Below are 18,356 nucleotides of genomic sequence, written 5' to 3'. Positions count from 1 at the left end.
CACGTCCCATCCCCGTAACAGATGGCAAGCCAGAAAACCTTGTTTCCCAAAGGCCTAAACTCAGAGATGCTCACTGTTATGAGGATAATGAGAACTCTCAAAGTTAGTGTGGACTGCTGCTGCAGGTGCTGAGCAGCTCTTTCCTCATTAAGGACCAATCCTGCCCTGCATTATTTATGCTGTTATGCCAATTCCCTAAAATGTCCACATCAGGTTTCTCCTTCTCTGAAAAATCACCTGTGGGGAGAAGGAACAGGAATTCCAAATGAACATAGCATTTCCAGTGGGAGCTGTGAGCCTTCAGGATCCAGCAGAGGAACACAGGAATTTCTGTACTGAATAGACCAGTGGTCTATCCAGTCCAGTCCCTGGCTCTGACAATGGCAAAGGCAAATACCAGATGCTTCAGAGGAAAGTGTAAAACCTCATAACAAATAATATTAAAATAATATGCCTATAGAGGGATTTTCCTCCTCACTCAGAGTGACAGTGAAAACAGATCTGTACATAAACACCCCGATCAGTATTTGAAAAGCTATTTGGACTTGGTAGCAACTTTCTATTGGATCTGAGACCTGATTTGAATTATCCACCTGTAAACTTTCACACCAATGTGATTTGACTAGGTCCCGCAGAAGAAAGAGGTAACAGCAGGAGACTGTGCAGGCCTCACCAGATTTGATGTTGCCGTCATCGCGGCAGATTCCATTCCAGCGATTATATAATGATGCAGAGTGGATGTTGTCACTGACATGTTTCACTTCCTCTTGTTTTTGCCTAATCTTCTCCCAATTCCGTACCAGAAAAACATGACGTTTTAGCACAAAATTCCTGCAAAAATTAAAAACATTCAAATCACCTCACTGTCTTAATGTTGGCTATGGGAAGGAGGAGAAAGAAGACAACAGCTTAGATATTCCCTGATCTATTTGGAAGTACTGTTGGGATACCACATGCCATCTATTATGCAGCACGCCAGAACTCAATTTGGAGGTAGTGATGGGAGCCCTTTGTTTCAAATGGGTTCATGACAGTCTAAAGCTTGTTTTCTTGGTGACTTTTGAAATTGGCTGATCATGTGTTATTGAAATGGTAACTAAGTGGTGACGATGGTGTGTCTGGAACTGCTATCCAGTAGTGTGGTTCTTATTAGTGACAATGATAATGATAGGTAAGTGCATGTCCAGCAATGAAGAGTTTGAAATGTTGCATCCCTCAAGTTTCTGTTCTGTCACCTCTGTAATACCTTTTGGAGAGATAATTCCTAAATACATCAGTTTGCTGATAACACAGTTATAGATCCATAGATTCTAAGGGCAGAAAGGACCATTGTGATCAACTTGTCTGACCTCCTATATAACACAGGCCTGAGAACTTCCCCAAACTAATTCCTAGAGCAGATCTTTTAGAAAAATAACTGCTCTTAATTTAAAAATTGACAGTGATGGAGAATACACCATGGCCCTTGGTAAGTTGCTTCAATGGTTGATTACTCTCAGTGTTAAAAATTTACAGTTCATTTCCAGTCTGAATTTGTCTAGCTTCAACTTCCAGCCATTGGATAGTATTATATCCGTCTCTGCTAGACTGAAGAGCTCATGATTAAATATTTGTTCCCCCTGTAGGTACTTTTAGACTGCAATCAAGATGACCCTTAATCTTCTTTTTGTTACACTGAATAGATAGACTCAAGGAGCTCAGTCACTAGAAGGTATGTTTTCTAATCCTTTAATCATTCTTGTGGCTCTTCTCTAAACTCTCTCAACTTTATAATATTCTTCTTGAATTCTGGATACCGGAACTGGACACATTATTCCAGAAGCAGTCACACCAATGCCAAAACCAGAGGTAAAATAACTTCTCCACTTCTACTCAAGATTATGGACCCAAGGATCACATTAGCCTTTTTGGTGACAGGTCATGTTCAGCTGATAATCCCTAAATCTGTTTCAGAGTTACTGATAGAATCTCTCATCCTACACTCTTTCTTCCTAGATGTATACATCTACATTTAGCCATATTAGACCACATATTGCTTATTTGCACCCAGCTTACCAAATGATCTATATTGATCTATATCAGTGTCCTGTCCTCCTCATTATTTAGCACTACCCCAATTTTTGTGTCATCTGCAAACTTTATCAATGATGACTATGTTTCTTTTCAGGTCATTTAAAAAAAAAATTAAATGGCATAGGACCAAGAACCGACCGCTGCAGGACCCTGCTAGAAACACACCCTTTTAGTGACTGCACCCATTAACAATTAGATTTTAAGACCTATCAGTTTAGCTGGTTTTTAATCCATTTAATGTGTGCCATGTTAATTTTATAGCTTTCTATTTTTTAATCAAAATGTCATGCGGTACCAAGTTAAATGCCTTACAAAAGTCTAAGTATATTACCTCAACCCTACTATATTTATCACCAAACTTGTAATCTCATAAAAAAAGGCATGAGATTAATTTGATGGGATCTATTTTCCATAAACCCATAATGATTGACATTAATTATATAATCCTCCTTTATTATTTGAGTCCTGCATCAGTCACTCAATTATCTTGCTTTGTGAACCCTGATAGCTGGGCATCTTTTGGAGGGACTACCTTAAAGACAGAATTCTAGCTTCTGGGTACGGAGCATCAGTATGAGGAGGGTCTCTTTTCCTTTGTGTCCCCACTCATGATGAGGTATCTTTGGAAGTTGTGAAGTAGGTTTCATTATTTTCAGTCACATTCTTTCCATGAAAAGGAAGGCTATTTACATTACACAGCTTTGATTTTCAGTAGCATAATTTGCACAGGCTGTGTACTTACCAGTATTTACCCTCTGATAACTTTACCAAAGAAACACACATATTCCCAGCAAGCGGCCATTATTCTCCTTTTCATTTACTAGGGACTACAGCTTGGTTGCCACTTGGAGCTGCTGCAGATTACAGCAACTGACTGCCCAAAAGGTCTAAGAGCTGCCATCACATCATGCCTGCCACCCTGCGTTATTTATGCTGGCTGCCTGAGGAAGTAGTTGACTGAGTTTAAAGTGGATCTGGACAAACTGTAAGGGACTGGGGCACAGGCAGTCTGGCCTAGTGATCACAGCTGGGTTGAGGTCCACACATCAGGGACATGAGCAAGGATCAGAGGAATCACTAGAGCCAGGTTCAATAAGCATGAGTCAGGATCAAAGTCAGGCCAGGGTCAGAGACCGGAGATAGTGGCAGGCTGAAGTCAGAGTTAAAACCAAGCTGGAGTCTGAGTCCCGAGACCAGAGGTAGTACCAAGCTGGAGTCAGTAGGCAAGGGTCAGGGTCAGAGCCATGCTGGGATCAGAGACCAGAGATCAGGAGCTGAGGTAAGGTCTGGAATTGCAGCAGGCCCAAAGTCAGACAGCTTCCTGGGGCATCCTGCAGGGTTAAATAGGGAACTTGGCAGAGGGCGGTAGGGTACTGTCACTCTGGGTCCCTTGGGCAGTACTTCCTGCAGCGCCTAGTCTCCACAGTGCTCCCTGGTCATAGCTCTGAATGGCACTGTGGGAATGTCAGCTATCTCCTGGTGGCACTGTGGGAATGTCAGCTATCTCAGGCTCTTCAGACCCAGGTTCTAGTCCATGGATCCTTACAGCCTCATCCTGATGGTAATCTGTGCCCTGACAGTTCCGCCACTGTATTGGTGAGCAATGCTAAGGTGTTGAACTTGCTCTTCTGGCACATCTCTCCCCACTTTTAATATATGCTGCATAAAAAACATTACACATTCTCTCCCTACTATTTTCCTTTCTAAAGCGGTCTTAATAAATGCATCAGGCCAAACTGCTGCCTGCCCTGTTCTACTCATTGCCAGCCACGCTAATGCAATGAATTTTGTTAGTTGCACAGGAAAAACCTTTGTGTGGTTGGTTCCACTCAAACCAGTACTTCATGTTGATTGGTTCTGCTTCGCTAAGAGCGGATTTCCTGCCAGAACAGCAGCAGAGAGCAGGCTGAGGCATTCTACACTGGACTGAACAGGTGTGCCTGATTCCAGCAGTAACATAGTAACACATTACCCAGGAACAATGTGAACACTGATGCAGTGTGCGCATTCTCCACCCCACTAGTAATGACCCATTCTAAAACAGTGATTGGAAAGGCCATCCTAATACTAACGCCACAATTTCAGATTGAGGACAATGGATCCTATCTGATCCACAACAGATCTTAATATTTAATCTACTTAACAAAGATCCCAGCACCCCTTCTTCTTCAACTGGACATTCTGTGATGCCTTATTTTATGGAGAAAAGATTCATTTTGATTTTATAGCAACCCTGCATTGCCGGGGAGAAAAACAACACTGAAATCCTTCCTTACCTTTCTCTGTTGGACATGGGCTTCATCTGAAGCTGTGGGGTTAGTCTGTTTGGCGTGTTCACACTTTCACTATTTTCCTCTGGAATGTGGCCCCTCTGTAAAACAGATAATTCTGGTGAGAAAAACCAAGGACAAATAGTACAACAATTGATTTGAGCAACAGTCTCTGAACATCGTTTCTCCAGTTTTCTATGCACATACGTAACAAATATGCTTCATCTTGGTCTGGTTGAAACAAACTGACTTCCCAGTAACCTGTTTATGAGAGAAGAGTTAGCTTCAGTACTCACCCCCTTCTTTAGCTTGTGCTTTGACTTTCTCTTCTCTTTCGATCGTCCAGGCCTTCTGTGTGTGGTGACAGGCTGGGTGGTTTTGCCTGAGAGTCCATTCATTCGCTGACTCTTGCCCCCAATTATTCCTCTGCATTTGTCAAAACCACACTTGCAGAGTTGCTTTGAAGTAAAGAGAATAAATTATTTTTTAATAAAATCACAACAATGGAAACATTTGTCAATATTACCAAATTACCAGCTCACTCACATATAACAGTGTGGCATTGTTAATAACCCCTAATCTGCACAGAATCGTTCATCTTTTGTGAGACTCATCTAGGTTTAGTAGTGTGAGTCTCACCTGTTTTTCAACATTAAATGAGTGAAAATTGTAGTCGTAAGTCAGTTCAGTACCAGCAGGCATGTCCTTAAGTGCGTACAGCCCAATCCGGTAGACACCATTAACAGACCTGTAAAGAAAATACAATGAAAATGTCCTGGCTTTTATGATCATGCAGGGGTCGCAAATTCTGGAGGTGGTGGCCAAAAGAATTGGCGGTGGAGCGAAATTAGGCTTGTCCATAAGAACATAATCACAAATCACATTAGGTACCACAAATTAAAGAATCGCCCCCCAGCACCAAAATTCACTTATTTTCAGGGCTTTATTCTGAACCAGAAACTAACACTTGACCTCACATTATCATTGAATATATCTATTAATTCTATTACTTTCCATAATTGTTTTTGTGTTGAGTTTTCCTGTTCATATAAAGGAAAAACTAATTAGCACTGGGTAAAGCCACACTAGGTACAGACAAGCAGGGCAAGCTTCCACACCACACTACCCTTATTATAAATCCTATTATGCTCACCCAACATTCCAGTGTAAAGCCACCCTTGCAAATCTCTGCTAATACACTCACTCCCTACCTGCTGTATTTCCTGCTATCCTAACACTAGGGTCTTCCCTAAGTAGAGAATAGTGGTAACAGATAGTGGTAAATTCTGACTATTTTACTATTATCCTAACTCAAATACATTTGAACTGTCAGAGGGGAAGAGCATATGGATTTATCTTATTGAACCATCTAGTCTTAATGATTTATAATATCATAGCAATATGACATACATAATGTAGGAGCTTCCATACCAGAACAGACTATTTAGATCCATGCAGGACAGCAGCCTGCCTCAGATGTGACATTTACCGGACAGCAATATGGTACAAGTCTTGCACAATACAAGATCCTTAGTCAATATTTTGATGTTTCAATCTCTGCCCAACTCACCTCTTCCCTATTTCGAGACCAACTTCTCTAAGATGCTCATCCTATCTACATTTTAACCATGGGTATAGCCAGAACTCCAGCATGTACAGTATTTGTTTCTTACCATTTCTGCATCTCACAGTTAGGATTACAGCTGTGGTTGATAAATCGAGCCTCGTTGCCCATGCGATAGCTGTCAATCACCATCCCACTGTCTAAGTTCAGGCAATAATGATCACTGTGATTATGGTACTGTTCAATCATCCGGTTCCTAGAAAGCAACATAGGAAAGTTCCTGTGATTTCAACTGTCAAAGCAAAGCACAGACATAGTTAATATGGAAACAGAATGTGCAGGAACTCTGGGAGGTGGCTTTAGAGAGACAATTGAAACACTTTGCATTTACATCCAGAGATAGAGGATAAGCATTATCATCTCTGTTTTTACAGATAAGGTAACTGAAGCACAGACAAGGGCAGTGATTTGACCAAGGTCACTGAAAGAGCTGGGATTAGAATTTGGGAGCTGTTCCCTCCAGACCATGCTACCTCTTGTTCTGCAAATTAATTGTACAGATTTCATTTTGGTCACATGCACATGGCAGTGGACTGTGCAAGTACAAGGCTATCTGGTTTATGTGCCTGTATGAACAATTGGTATATATTCTCCAAAATTATCACTTCTCTTCACCTTGGTTTTCTGAGTGTGACGTTACACCCCATAATTCTTTACAGAAATATGCTTATGAGTGCAAATATGACATAACTGCAATATGTTTTACATTAGATATGCCATGTAATGTATCTTTGCAAAGGTTATGATCTACTGAGTGTGTTCATCCTATTGTATGAATGTATAATTCTTGTATCTGAAACTAAGAATATAAAATATAACTCTGAGGTCCTATTGTAGTTATGCAAAGTGTGGGCCACTAATGGTGGTTTGGAACCTTGATGGCTCCCATTAACCAGGACAATTGGTTGTAAATGGCTCTGTTTACTTGTAAGTCTTCCTGTATGTGTGTGTGCTGGCAAGAGGGTAATTAAGTCTTACAGTGACATGTGATCATGTCACCTGAACTGGAATCCATCTTTAACCTGGTACTTCTCCATTTAGAAAGATGGGTGGGAACCCAGAGGGGGACAAAGGATTCCCGCCTTGAGCCAAAGATATATAAGGGGGTGGAACAGAAGAAAGAGGGCTGCAATCATGAGAAATCCCCTAGCTACAACCTAAGCTGGAACAAGGACTGTACTGGGGAAAGGCTTGGGCCCAGACTAGAAAGGGGTCCAGTCTGTGAAAGAAGCTTACTGGAACATCTCTGAGGGTGAGGTTTCATCTGTAATCAGTTTCTTACTGTATTAGGCTTAGACTTACATGTTTTTGTTTTATTTTGCTTGGTAATTTACTTTGGTCTGTCTGTTATTACTTAGAACCACTTAAATCCTACTTTTTATATTTAATAAAATCACTTTTTGCTTATTAACTCAGAGCAAGTAATTAATACCTGGGGGAGCAAACAGCGGTGCATCTCTCTCTATCAGTGTTATAGAGGGAGAACAATTTATGAGTTTGCCCTGTATAAGCTTTATACAGAGTAGAAAGGATTTATTTGGAGTTTGGATCCCATTGGGAACTGGATATCTGGGTGCTAGAGACAGCAGCACTTCTTAAGTTGTTTCAGTTAAGTCTGTAGCTTTTGGGGGACATAGTTCAGACCTGAGTCTGTGTTTGCAGCCATAGGCGCTGACTTCCCCTCTTTCCTATGGGTGCTCAATCCCCCTCTGCCTCCTCCCACTCCATCCCTCCTATGAAGCCCCACCCCTGCCTCTCCTATTCCCACCCCTGCCCCACCCCTATTCCAACTCCTTCTTCAAAGTCCCTGCCCCAACTCTGCCCCCTGCCTGCCCCTATTCTAACTCCTTCCCCAAATCCCTGCCCTGGCTCCGCCTCTTCCCCTGAACATGCCACATTCCCACTCCTTCCCCTCCCTCCCATAGCATGCTAACACTGCCAAACATCTGTTTGGCAGCGGCTGGGTGGGAAGTGCTGGGAGGTAGGTGAAGGAGCGGGGACACAGCATGCTCAGGGGAGGAGGCAGAGGAGATAGGGTGGTGGGTGAGGGGAGCTTTCCCCATGCGTGCTCCAGCCCTGGAGCGCCAACGGAGTTGGCACCTATGTTTGCAGCAGGCTAGCAAGTCTGGCTCAAGAAGACAGGGTACTGAAATCTCAAGGTGCCAGGGAAAATGGGCTCAGAGCTAGCCTCAGCACATCACATGGCAGTCCTGAGGGTGTTTTTGTGACTCAACCCATCACACTGGGGTTGGATAGTTTCCTGGGCTATGTCCTAGGGTAAGAGCTACTCTTCCTTAGCAGTGCAGAAATGGGTTCAGCCATGTCAGTAGCTCACTCTTCACATAAACATTATATCTATCTTCTGACTGAACCCTGACAGTAGTTGGTATGTAGTTAACATGACTAGGGAACCATCCCACCTGTTGTTCTTTGTCTCTATATTACCTGTAAAGGCTCATTTCTTTTCCTAAGCAATGCTGCTTGCTGATTGTCTTGTACAATTGGAATCCTGTACAGAGCTTGTTTCTGTATCAAATTCACACTCACTTGTGGCATTGGGCATTTACAGAACAGATGTTGCAGGCACTATGTTGCAGAGGCTAATAATCTTTCTCAGCTTGACTGAAGAAAAGTTTATTGATTAAAATGATAAATTCTATGCGTTCTACCTGGTGCTAGTGGACAGAAAAATATTGCCCCTTCCTTCCCTCCTTATACTTAGTAACTAATTCCCTACAGGGGATAACGTGTTCTCAAAGCTACTTAGTGAGTCTGCCATTTGAAACAATAATGATAAGTTTCTACCTGAATTCTTGTTCACTAACAACTTCTCCCAAATATTCGATGATAAACTGTCCTGCTTTCAGGGGCTCTTTGGTGCGAATACCCCATCCTTTTTCTTCAGCACGGAATCTTTCCAGACACTGGACCCACTCATGCCTCTGAATCCTCTGGTTACAACATTGTTCACCACAAGGGCAAGTGTTAGGGGAACACTCAGCAAAGATCATTCTAAAATCAAAGACAAACAAGCTAAAGAAAGATGGTAAACATACATGGAGAGCTGCTGTTCAAGCAAAACACACTGTAAATCCTTTTAAAGGTGTCACTTTTCCCCAAATCTCTGATGACAATGGGATCCCCTTTCCTTCCTCTGTCACAAAACTGATACTATCTCAGTCCCAGTTCCTATCTTAGAAGTAGCAATGCAATGAGCTGTCTATCACATGGAAATTTGTAGGTCTACACATCCAATTGAAGATGCAGAGCCAAAAAACCCTCTTAATTAGAGCTGACTGGGAATTTTTGACACAGCTTTTTTTGGCAATTTGTCAAAACAGAAATTCTTCGTGGGAAAGGATTGGTTTCAGTGAATTTCTCAGTTCAAAATTTTTTTTGAAACAAGTTTAGAAATTGTTGAAATGTCTCATTTCAATATTTTCAAAATGAAAACTTATGGTTATAGGTTCAAAATGCCTTTTTGTTTCAAAAGTTAAACTAATTATAATACAATTGTCCTTTTTAAATAAAAAGGTCAAAACTGAAATTAAACATTTTGATTGATCTGAAATGATTTTTTCCTATTAATTTGTAAATATTTTTGAGATTTGAATTTTGAGTCCTGATTGGGGATGAATTTTTTGAGATTTTGAAAAATCTTCCCAGGATCAGAAAAGCATTTCCTGCCCAGCTCTACCGTTACTATGCTTCTTACAGGGGCATGTGGCATAATTTATGTACAGCACTTCAACAGTCTCCGGTCCTGATTCTCTACTCTTTTATGTCAGTTTAGCTGCTCTGCAATTTCAATAAAGTCACACCATGATGAAGAGAATCAGGCTCAATATCTCTTGCATTTTAATTGCTAGTAAAAGGTACAGAAATCCCTTACACTAATCTCTGGATACCTATTCTACATTTGTGAAACCTGTTTTTTTTTTTTCTGTTGAACTATCCATTGGAAGAATGTTATGGTTTTAATCCCAGAGAAGGAGATTATGGATTGGCTCTGCTTCTGGGATGATGAACAACAACATTTTTGGTACAGTGTTCCATTTTAATTCTTCCAGTTATAGACTCTAGGACAGGAAGGGACCTCGAGAGGTCATTGAGTCCAGTCCCCTGCCCTCACGGGAGGACCAAATACCGTCTAGACCATCCCTGATAGACATTTATCTAACCTACTCTTCAATATCTCCAGAGATGGAGATTCCACAACCTCCCTAGGCAATTTATTCCAGTGTTTAACTACCCTGACAGTTAGGAACTTTTTCCTAATGTCCAACCTAAATCTCCCTTGCTGCAGTTTAAGCCCATTGCTTCTTGTTCTATCATTAGAGGCTAAGGTGAACAAGTTTTCTCCCTCCTCCTGATGACACCCTTTTAGATACCTGAAAACTGCTATCATGTCCCCTCTCAGTCTTCTCTTTTCCAAACTAAATAAACCCAATTCTTTCAGCCTTCCTTCATAGGTCATGTTCTCAAGACCTTTAATCATTCTTGTTGCTCTTCTCTGGACCCTCTCCAATTTCTCCACATCTTTCTTGAAATGCGGTGCCCAGAACTGGACCCAATACTCCAGTTGAGGCCTAACCAGCGCAGAGTAGAGCGGAAGAATGACTTATCCTGTCTTGTTTACAACACACCTGTTCATGCATCCCAGAATCACGTTTGCTTTTTTTGCAACAGTGTCACACTGTATAATCACACTGTATCAACACAGGCCTGTATTATGCTGTAATACAGCCCTGAATTGGAAAGGGCAGTGGACTCTATGGCAATATTTCAAGGAGGATGAGTAAACTGCAGATGCTTCATTCGAGGGACATGTTACGCTGAACAGGAAAACCTGATCTTTTCATACCTTCTGGGATAAAAGATTAGATAATTAAAATAAATTCTTAGAAAAATCTCATTTTTTCTGATGCCACTTTGCTGACTGGCAGGAGAGCTTTGAGGGACAGGAGCACTGGGGAGACAGGGTGTTGTTTAGATTCAGGAACAATGGGAAATTAATGAAATTATCGTTTTTTAAAAATTTAACCTCTCCGGTAAACTACATTATGAAGACTAGAGCTGTGCTTAGCATGCAAGATCTGAAGAACTTTCATATGCAAAGTTGATTTAATCATAATAAAATGGCAAATTAGTCTAAGATGTTATTACTAGTCCCTAAGATTGAAGAAATGTCATGTTCTTCCCCACAGAGAACTGTTCTGGTAGTCATGAATGGAATCCAAAATCCCTATAATGTGTCCCTGTTCATTCTTTCTTCCTGGCTCTCCTCTTCGTGATAATGACTGCATTCTGTTTCTCTCCTCCTCATGGGAGTCCTGCTCTTTCTTCATACCTTCCTTTCCCTCCTGAGTCATCCATTTCCAGCTCCATCAGCAACTGCTCTTTTCTGAACATAGATCTGACCTCTGAACAACTGAGAGATTCCTTCCTGCCCTCAAACTAAAGTTCTTCAAAAGGAAACATCAAAAGAATGGCTTCTACTATTGTCCATAGAGTAAAATGGGTCTTTGAAAGCTTCAAGCACAGCCCAATAGACTGCTTTCCTGTCTGAGGAGGGGAGAGAAATAGCATGCTCTCTTATTATTAAAGCAGTAGCCAGTAAAGGAAACTATGCTATATGCTTCCATATCCACACTTCGTTGTACTGGGATCATTTCAGACTGATGAGCTTCAGATCACACACATCACATCTCTTTAACTTTCAAATAGTATCAGTTTATGGCGATTAGCCTGTTCGGGGGAATTCCCTTATTCTCGTTAGTGAGCACATTTCCTACCTGTTAAGACAGTCATCTAAACAGCCCTTTCCATTGCTATCATCTGGTTTCTTACAATTGCAGGTGGTGGCCTCATAGCCAGAAAGAGGCTTAACATCTACATAGACATCTGGAAAAAGAAAAAAAGGAAAATAAATAATGTTTCCAGATTAAAACAGCTCTTTGAAATGCTTTCACCCCAATGATAGAGAGCTGAGAAGAAGATGGACAGCCAGTCTTTTGTGGAACAGAGGGTGGTGGAAGAGTGGAAGTCATGTCAACGTTCCATAGTTACACTGCTTAGTGTAAGGCACATGTATAATGACACCCTATATGAAGTAATAAATAAAATAAATAAATAATAAATAATAATAATAAATAAAGTTACTTACTAGAACGGATTTTTTTATAAAGTGGGACATCTGGCTTTTTGTACAACTAAAAGGAAGAAAAAGAAAGTTCTTACTTAATACATTGCGCAACTGCAACCGCCATTCAGAAGTGTCAGGAAAATGATGGGCATGCTGTGTTCATATGTATATATTTATGTTAATTACTGGATAAAATATATGCATAAAGCTTTCTCTTCATCAGTTCAGGCTATTTCTCTGTGTGCAGACATCAGAAGAGAGATTAAAAATGTATCTGAATAAAAAATACTTAAGTTTAGAGTGCTCATTGAACACAAGTTCCAACATGGTTTATTCCTCCATATTGTTTGACCATAGCAAGCAGGAAAAGTCAAACAGAACATCTATGGAAACAGACATAGCTCTTTGCGGTACTAATATTTCCCTCTGCATTACAGTGAAAAATACTTATTTAAAACAACTTTGAGTAGGGGCACTCGCTCTTGTGGAAATGTAGTACACTTATACTCAGTACAGTGGAAAGGAGGGGGAAATCAGAATTCAAGACCAAGATCTCTGGGCTGGAACCAAGGGAAAAGCAGATCCTTTTGTCAGAATAATTTGCTATATATAAGGAGAGGACAGGAGATAAAAGGGAGTTCCCACTGTTACATATTTACTATATAAGTTATTACAGAACTAAATTTCAGCTAATAATTCAATATGAAGTAAAAGACGGTTACTCACCTTTGTAACTGTTGTTCTTCGAGATGTGTTGCTCACATTCATTCCAATTAGGTCCACGCGTGCTGTGTGCACGCTCGTTGGAAGATTTTTACCCTAGCAACACTCGGTGGGTCGGCTGGGCGCCCCCTGGAGTGGCGCCGTTATGGCGCTGGATATATACCTCTGCCGACCCAACGGCCCTTCAGTTCCTACTTGTCAGCTACTCCGACAGAGGGCAAGGAGGGTGGGTTTGGAATGGATATGAGCAACACATCTCGAAGAACAACAGTTACAAAGGTGAGTAACCGTCTTTTCTTCTTCGAGTACTTGCTCATATCGATTCCAATTAGGTGATTCCCAAGCCTTACCTAGGCAATGGGGTCAGAGCGAGATGTTGCAGAATGCAAAACTGCTGAGCCAAATGCTGCATCATCTCTGGACTGTTGAACCAATGCGTAATGTGCGGCAAAGGTGTGAATTGATGACCAGGTAGCTGCCCGACATATTTCCTGGATGGGTACATGTGCCAGGAAGGCAGCAGATGAAGCTTGCGCCCGAGTAGAATGGGCGGTGAGGTGGCTAGCCGGAACGTGAGCCAATTCATAGCATGTGCGGATGGAGGATCTTACCCAAGATGAAATCCGTTGGGAAGAGACCCGTAGGCCTTTCATCCGGTCTGCGACAGTTACAAAGAGCTGAGGTGACTTTTGGAAGGGTTTGGTTCTCTCGATATAAAAGGCGAGAGCCCTGCGGACGTCAAGGGTGTGTAGCTGTTGTTCCCGATGGGTGTGGTTTCGGGAAGACGACTGGGAGGAAGATGGGTGTGGTCGCAGCTGTACCTTGTCCTTATGGAATACCGTGAGCGGGGGGTCCGCTGTCAAAGCTCGAAGCTCAGATACTTGTCTCGCCAAAGTAATAGCGACGAGGAAGACTGTCTTCCAGGAAAGGTACAGCAGTGAACAGGTAGCCAGTGGTTCGAAAGAAGCACCCATAAGCTTGGCTAGCACCAGGTTTAGATCCCAGTAGGGGTCGGGCATCTAACTTGAGGATACAAACATTCCAATCCTTTGAGGAACCTTGAAACTACAGGGTGAGAGAAGATTGAGCGGTCATTTTCCCCTGGATGGAAGGCGGAAATGGCTACCAGGTGGTCCTTTATGGAAGAGACCGCTAGGCCCTGCTCTTTTAGGGACCAGAGGTAGTCCAGGACAGTGGGAACGGACACCTGTCTGGAGACTAAGTTACGCTGAGCGCATCAACAGGAGAAACGCTTCCACTTCGCAAGATACATCATCCTAGTGGAAGGCTTCCTATTGCCCAAGAGCACCTGGACCGAGGCAGAGCAACGCAATTCAGACTGGCTCAACCACGCAGCAACCACGCTGTGAGATGAAGGGACTGCAGGTCCAGATGGTGAAGCCTGCAGAAGTCCTGAGTTACGAGGTCCGGTCAGAGTGGCAGGGGAATCGGGTCTGCCATGGAGAGGTCGAACAACGTGGTGTACCAGTGCTGCCTCGGCTACGCTGGAGCAATCAGGATCAGGTGGGCGATGTCCCTGCAAAGCTTGAGTAGAACTCTCTGGACGAGTGGAATTGGTGGGAAGGCATAAAGTAGGTGCTTGTTCCACGGGATCAGAAATGCGTCTGAGAGGGAGCCCGGGGAGCGTCCCTGGAGGGAGCGCAACACCTGGCATTTCCTGTTCTCTTGGGAGGCAAAGAGGTCTATGTGGGGAAAGCCCCACTTCTGGAAAACAGAATGGATGATGTCTGGACGAATCGACCACTCATGAGACAGGAAGGGTCTGCTGAGGTCATCCCCCAGAGTGTTCTGGACTCCTGGGAGAAAAGACGCTACCAATTCGATCGACTGGGCTACGCAAAAGTTCCAAAGGTGGACGGCTTCTTGACAAAGGAGGGAGGAATGTGCTCCGCCCTGCTTGTTAATGTAAAACATGGTCGTTGTGTTGTCCGTGAACACTGATACACAACGGCCTTGGAGATGGTCTCGAAACACTTGGCATGCTAGACGGACTGCTCTCAGCTCCCCCACATTGATGTGTAAGGCCAGTTCTTGGGGCGATCAGAGGCCTTGAGTGCGAAGGCCCCCAAGATGGGCACCCCAACCCAGAGATGACGCGTCCGTGGTTAGGGCCATCGAGTGTTGTGGTGGGTGGAATGGCATCCCTGCACAGACTAGAGTGGGGTCTAGCCACCAGATTCGGGAGCCCAGAACCTTCCTGGGGATAGTGAGCACTGAGTCCAGGCTGTCTCTGCGTGGTTGGTATATTGAAGCAAGCCAGGCTTGGAAGGGACAGAGGCGTAGCCTGGCGTGCTTGGTCACAAAGGTGCAGGAGGCTATGTGACCTACTAGGCTGAGGCAGGTGCACACGGACGTTGTTGGGAAGGTTTGAAGACTTCAGATTATTGAAGCCATTTCCTGAAAAAGCGACTGTGGGAGGCAGGCTCTGGCCAGATTGGAGTCCAGAACTGCTCCAATGAAGTCTATTCTCTTCGTGGGTGTGAGAGTAGACTTTTCTGTGTTGATCATGAGGCCTAGGCTCCCGAAGAGGTCTCTGACAATGCGCAGGTGCTGTGATACTTGCCACTGGGAAGTCCCTCGAATGAGCCAATCGTCGAGATATGGGTAGACGTGTACTTGACAACGCCAGAGGGAGGCAGCGACTACAGCCATGCATTTCGTGAAGACACGCAGAGCTGTAGAAAGGCCAAATGGAAGTACAGTGAACTGAAAGTGTTGGTGGTTGACCACAAAACGGAGGTACCATCTGTGTGTGGATAAATTGCGATGTGGAAATACGCGTCCTTCATATCGAGGGCGGCATACCAGTCTCCCGGATCCAGGGACGGGATAACAGTCCCCAGGGATACCATGCAGAACTTCAGCTTTATTATGAATTTGTTGAGTTCTTGCAGGTCTAGGATTGGTCGTAGACCTCCCTTTACCTTAGGGATTAAGAAGTAGCGGGAATAAAACCCCTTGCCTCTCATGTCCTTTGGCACCTCCTCTATGGCTCCCATGGCTAGGAACGACTGGACCTCTTGTAAGAGAAATTGCTCGTGAGAGGGGTCTCTGAAGAGGGATAGGTAGGGAGGGTGGGAAGGCGGGATTGAAGCAAACTGGAGGTGGTATCCCCCTTCCACAGTGCGCAGGACCCAACGATCTGAAGTTAGCTGGGACCAGGCAGGGAGGAATTGGGAGAGGCGGTTGAAAAAGGGAGGAGAAGGAACCGGTAGGGTAACTGGTGGGCCGTCCGTGGGCATCCCATCAAAAGTTCTGCTTGGGCCCCGCTGGTGGTTTAGGGGGCGCCTGATTTTGAGCTCCTTGAGGGCCAGACTATCTCCGACGATTCCCCCTGCCACGCCTTCTGGTAACGTCCTGATGTGGCCTCGGCTGGGCATAAGGACGGTGTAGCTGGGGCCGGAAGGTCCTGCATTTGGGTCACTGGTGTGTGCATACCCAGCAAGTGCATTATAATGCGATTGTCCTTCAGACTTTGCAACCTGGGGTCAGTCTTGTCTGAGAAAAGGCCCTGGCCTTCGAAGGGTAAATCCTGAATAGTTTGTTGCAATTCAGGGGGAAGGCCTGATACCTGGAGCCAGGAGATACGCCTCATCATCACTCCTGACGCCAGAGTTCTGGCTGCAGAGTCCGCTGCATCCAGAGAGGCCTGGAGGGAGGTTCTCGCTACCTTTTTACCCTCCTCAAGTAGGGCCGTGAATTCTTGACAGGACTCCTGGGGAAGAAGCTCCGTAAACTTCCCCAAGGACACCCAAGTGTTAATGTTATACCCTACTTAGGAGGGCTTGTTGGTTCGCCACCCTAAGTTGGAGGCCCCCGGCCAAGTATATTTTGCGGCCTAGGAGGTCCATGCACCTAGCCTCCTTTGACTTAGGAGCCAGGGTTTGTTGGCCATGACGCTCCAGTTCGTTCACCGATTGGACAACTAGAGAGCAAGGAAGTGGGTGAGTGTAGAGATATTCATACCCCTTTGAGGGGACCATATATTTTCTCTCTACTTCCCTTGCTGTAGGTGGAATTGAAGCTGGAGATTGCCAAATGGTGTCCGCATTAGCCTGTATGGTGCGGATGAACGGAAGAGCGACTCTAGTAGGTGCATCAGTCGATAGGTTGTCCATGACCGGGTCCTCTATGTCAGGGACCTCCTCCACTGCAAGTTCATATTCTGAGCCACTCACCTCAAAAGGTCCTGATGGGCCCTGAGGTCAATTGGTGGAGGGCCTGAGGAGGATGTCCCCGCCACCGCCTCATCAGGTGAGGAGGAGGAGGAGAGGGCTGGGACCAAAGGGTCCTGTGGTGGCTCCTGTACTTGAGGGGTGTCACCTGCATCTGGTGGAACCTCGGCAACTACAGATGGAATTGGAGCCTCAACCGTGCCGGGGGGGAGGGCATGGGGGGGCTTACTGTTGCCTCTGATACCCGGTGTTCTGACGGGGTTGACCGTTGAGCCACTGATGGTGCACCTTGGCTTTGGTGGTATGCCCACAGTGTCCAGAAGGACCAGTGATGAGGCCCTTGCTCATGGCTCTGTCTCTCTGGGAATATATGGCTGGGGATGTCAGAGTCACGCTCCTGATGATAGGATGTGCTACCACCCTGCGATGACACCGATGTGTGTCTGGAAGGCCATGGCGGTGCCGATAGGCCCTGGGAGGGTGCCACTGTTCTCGACGCTTGGGCCCGGGGTGGTACGGGAGCGGTACCAGGAGCTGTAACGGCACCACGAGCGAGACCAGGACCTTCTACCGTATTGGTGCTGGGAGGTCGACCGAGATCTCGAGTTCCTTTCTCTGGAGTGACTGCGGGATACACGGTGCTAAGATCATTGCCATGAGCCGGATTGGTACCAGGAGTATCTGTCCGGTGAACGAGATGTCGAACGGTGCTGCGAGTGCGACCGGTACTGCGATGGAGAGTGGCGCTGGGACTGTGTGCGGTGCTGGGAGCGGGAACGGCTCAATCGAGAGCGTCTGCGAGACTGGGATCTTGAACGATGTGTCTCTGGTGGACCAACGGAAGGAGGCCTTACCACGGCCGGCTTGCCGATGGATTGTATGACCCACACCGGCAGTGCCAGGGGTTGAGGCCGTGTTGACTCTGTCATTGCGATGAGCTCCTTTGACATGGAGAAGGTCTCTAGCGTAGAAGGGAGGGCAAGCTAAACCACAACATGAACCAGGGAGCTGTCAGGCATTGGACTCAATGGCCCTTGTGGGACCGGAATCGACGGTGCCGAGCTTGGCGGAGCCACAATCTGCGGTGCCACAGTCGACGGTGCCGCAGCAGATGACAGTGCCGGACGAACCATCTTGGAAGAGTGCTCCTTCCGTGGAGCAGAAGTTGAAGCACTATGTTGCTTCCTGGGTCTCGGGGACAGGGAGCAGCGCTGAGCAGATGTTGGTGCTGGTAAGGGTCGGTGCCGGGACTCCTTCTCGGTACCGGAGCGGTCCGGGGCCGAAGGGGCGCTCCTTACCAAAGCAGTCTGTTGGGTGCTCGGTGC

At 45.1% G+C, this 18,356-nt stretch overlaps 1 protein-coding gene across 2 annotated transcripts in view; it reads right to left on the bottom strand.

The window, feature by feature from the left end:
* The window catches only part of ASH1L (ASH1 like histone lysine methyltransferase), a 162,366-nt gene that overhangs the window by 18,380 nt on the left and 125,630 nt on the right, over positions 1–18,356 (bottom strand). For both annotated transcript variants that reach the window (XM_032767134.2, XM_032767135.2), the window contains exons 9-16: positions 12,134–12,179; positions 11,763–11,871; positions 8,773–8,979; positions 6,017–6,163; positions 4,983–5,091; positions 4,640–4,801; positions 4,350–4,444; positions 674–831 (exon numbers count right to left, since the gene is read on the bottom strand). In XM_032767134.2, coding sequence (XP_032623025.1) covers positions 674–831; positions 4,350–4,444; positions 4,640–4,801; positions 4,983–5,091; positions 6,017–6,163; positions 8,773–8,979; positions 11,763–11,871; positions 12,134–12,179 — 1,033 coding nt within the window. The remainder of the gene's footprint in view (positions 1–673; positions 832–4,349; positions 4,445–4,639; positions 4,802–4,982; positions 5,092–6,016; positions 6,164–8,772; positions 8,980–11,762; positions 11,872–12,133; positions 12,180–18,356) is intronic.

Source organism: Chelonoidis abingdonii, chromosome 11, assembly GCF_003597395.2.
Source record: "Chelonoidis abingdonii isolate Lonesome George chromosome 11, CheloAbing_2.0, whole genome shotgun sequence".
Classification (NCBI taxonomy): Eukaryota; Metazoa; Chordata; order Testudines; family Testudinidae; genus Chelonoidis; species Chelonoidis abingdonii.
Note: the sequence above shows the minus strand (reverse complement) of the source record. Positions and strands in the feature narration are given on the sequence as shown.